We start from the raw sequence: 2,257 nt of genomic DNA, 5'->3' as shown, positions 1-2,257 counted from the left end.
TTCAAAAGACATTTAAAAACTGACCTGATAGAGAAGCCAACTACCACTTCCTGATTTGCTTTTGTTTTCCTTGTTTTCTTATGCTATGATATTTTCTTTGTGTTAATATTGGTTTCTTATGTTGTTCTTACTCATAATAACTTATGATTTGACTAATGGAAATTTATTTTTTTGTTCAATATGATATGTTCTTGATTGTCTTACTTTATTGTTTAGATATTTAATTCGCCGTGTTAACTTTATATTATCTTGTAACTATTTTGAGTTAATTTGTTTGCTTGTCCCTTAATACATTGCAAGTTAAATGTAAATGTAATAAATGTATGTAAATAAGAGATCGTAAAATTAATAGGATTTGGGAGAGTCCACTAGACAAACCTTCAGGTTTCTTGGGCTCTCCAGCATATATTTGCTTGTATATAATTTCTTTTAATACTGTTACTTTTTTATGTGCAAATTGACAATAAACAAACAAACAAACAATAAACAATACTAGTAATAGCTCCATCACATTAACTGCCATTGTCACGACTTCAACGCGTCAACGCCGTCAAAAAACCAACAACTTTGGAATCTCTAGAGTATTAAAACAGCACCAAAATCCTTATTACTTGGCCATATGTCTCTAACAATCTTTCATCGTAGTCTTCAGAGAAAAAGTCAGGGAATTTTCAGGGGTCGTTTTGTCTAAAATAATAACAGAAAAATAATCGTTTTCTATATAAACTAATAACAGAAAAATAATTGTTTTATATGAAAAAATAATCATTTTCTATAAAGAAAATTACAGAAAATGATCGGTCTCAATAAAATAACGGTGTACAAACCAGGCACACTGCGCAGGCTCACTTTCTGGCCCCTGCCCACAGCTCTACCGGGACTGGGAACAGATGTCTCAGCACCGGGGATGTAGACATCGGTTGCCTCGGAGGATGAGGGTGCGTTCGGCGGCGGCTTGACGTGAACGGTCTGTGCTCTCCAAGCACAGGTTGGAAGATCACAACCTGCAGAAGAAATACGAGGATGTTTGTCGGGAACGTCCAAAAAAATTGTATTTTGACATTAATGAAAGTCTCTCAGATGATTATGAATGACGAATCATTGGCTAAGATTACATCGCATGTCTAATTCATGTTATTTGACATATAATGTACCTGATGCAATCGTTGTGCAATTATGAACATTTCATACTTGACTTGAAACAGCCCACCCAAAACAGGCTAAAACAACTGAAGATTAATTACCCGTCTGGCATGTTAGGTCATCTCCAATTTGTCACGCATTCTTTAAGTCAAGCAATTAACCCCATAGGTCAGAAAAACTGGCCCTAGGTGTCAGTTTTTTGAACGTCTGAACCTAGCTGTCACTCAACCGTGCAGGTGCAGGTGGCAGCTGCTGTAACGTGTAACACTATATACGTGGGACTGGCGACCAGCTCCACAGGCTCCACAAGACTAACAAGTAAAATTTAGCCAAAAAGGGAGAATAATTTGGCAGTACAATTTTAAGTTTATAGAAAACACAACACATGTACACACAGTTCTCTATCATTGCTAACGTGGGCATGGGTAACATCTATGATGACCCTACCTCCATTCTCAGCTGAGCTGGACAGACTCAATGGATACTTATAAATTGCAAAGATTATTGGAAACTCGTATTCGTAAGATAATTACAACAAGCACATTATTTTGCAAAAAAAATACAAGAATTGAGAGTCTAAAAAAGATAGGGAATGTTCGACCATAGAGAACCAGAATGACAATTTATGAAATGTATCAAAACGGAGACAACGAAATTGCACTGCACCATACAAATAAAACCACGCCACAAGACCGAATAATGTGGGATGACGAGACATCGAAAAAGAATCTTAAAACATCCAAGTGACAAAATCAAAGAGATCCTAGAGAATACTAGTCAACCAGGGGGAGATTCAGATTTCAAGCGAACGTTATTCAGAACAAAACGGCTTAACCCCTATTTCAATAATAAAGAAATCATACCGTATCTTTGGGTACTAGGCAAAAAACCTTGGATCAACGAAGGAATAATCTTTCTAACATTGGCGCTTTGAATACGGAAGAAAACGGCTTGATCTTGTCATAATTTTGTGTAAATGTTCATTGTAAAGTTCTAGTTCTTTCTGTTTGTGCCGTCAGGGTCATTAAGGACTCTGCATTAGCACAAGTTCGTTTTGAAGAGTATTTAATGCATACTCTTCAAAACGAAATTGTGCTAATGCAGAGTCCTTAAT

General features: G+C 36.4%; 1 protein-coding gene across 1 annotated transcript in view; it reads right to left on the bottom strand.

Moving 5' to 3' along the window:
- Positions 1-827: 827 nt before the first annotated feature.
- The window catches only part of LOC109487101 (elongation factor 1-alpha-like), a gene marked incomplete at both ends in the record, with an annotated part of 9,342 nt that continues 7,912 nt past the window's right edge, over positions 828-2,257 (bottom strand). Inside the window, one exon of the mRNA XM_019791071.1 lies at positions 828-1,004. Within this exon, the coding sequence (XP_019646630.1) occupies positions 828-1,004 (177 nt within the window). The remainder of the gene's footprint in view (positions 1,005-2,257) is intronic.

The sequence above is a fragment of the Branchiostoma belcheri genome, unplaced genomic scaffold, assembly GCF_001625305.1.
Source record: "Branchiostoma belcheri isolate BF01 breed outbred unplaced genomic scaffold, Haploidv18h27 scaffold850, whole genome shotgun sequence".
Classification (NCBI taxonomy): Eukaryota; Metazoa; Chordata; class Leptocardii; order Amphioxiformes; family Branchiostomatidae; genus Branchiostoma; species Branchiostoma belcheri.
The sequence above is the reverse complement of the archived record's forward strand: the minus strand, read 5'-3'. Positions and strand labels throughout refer to the sequence as shown.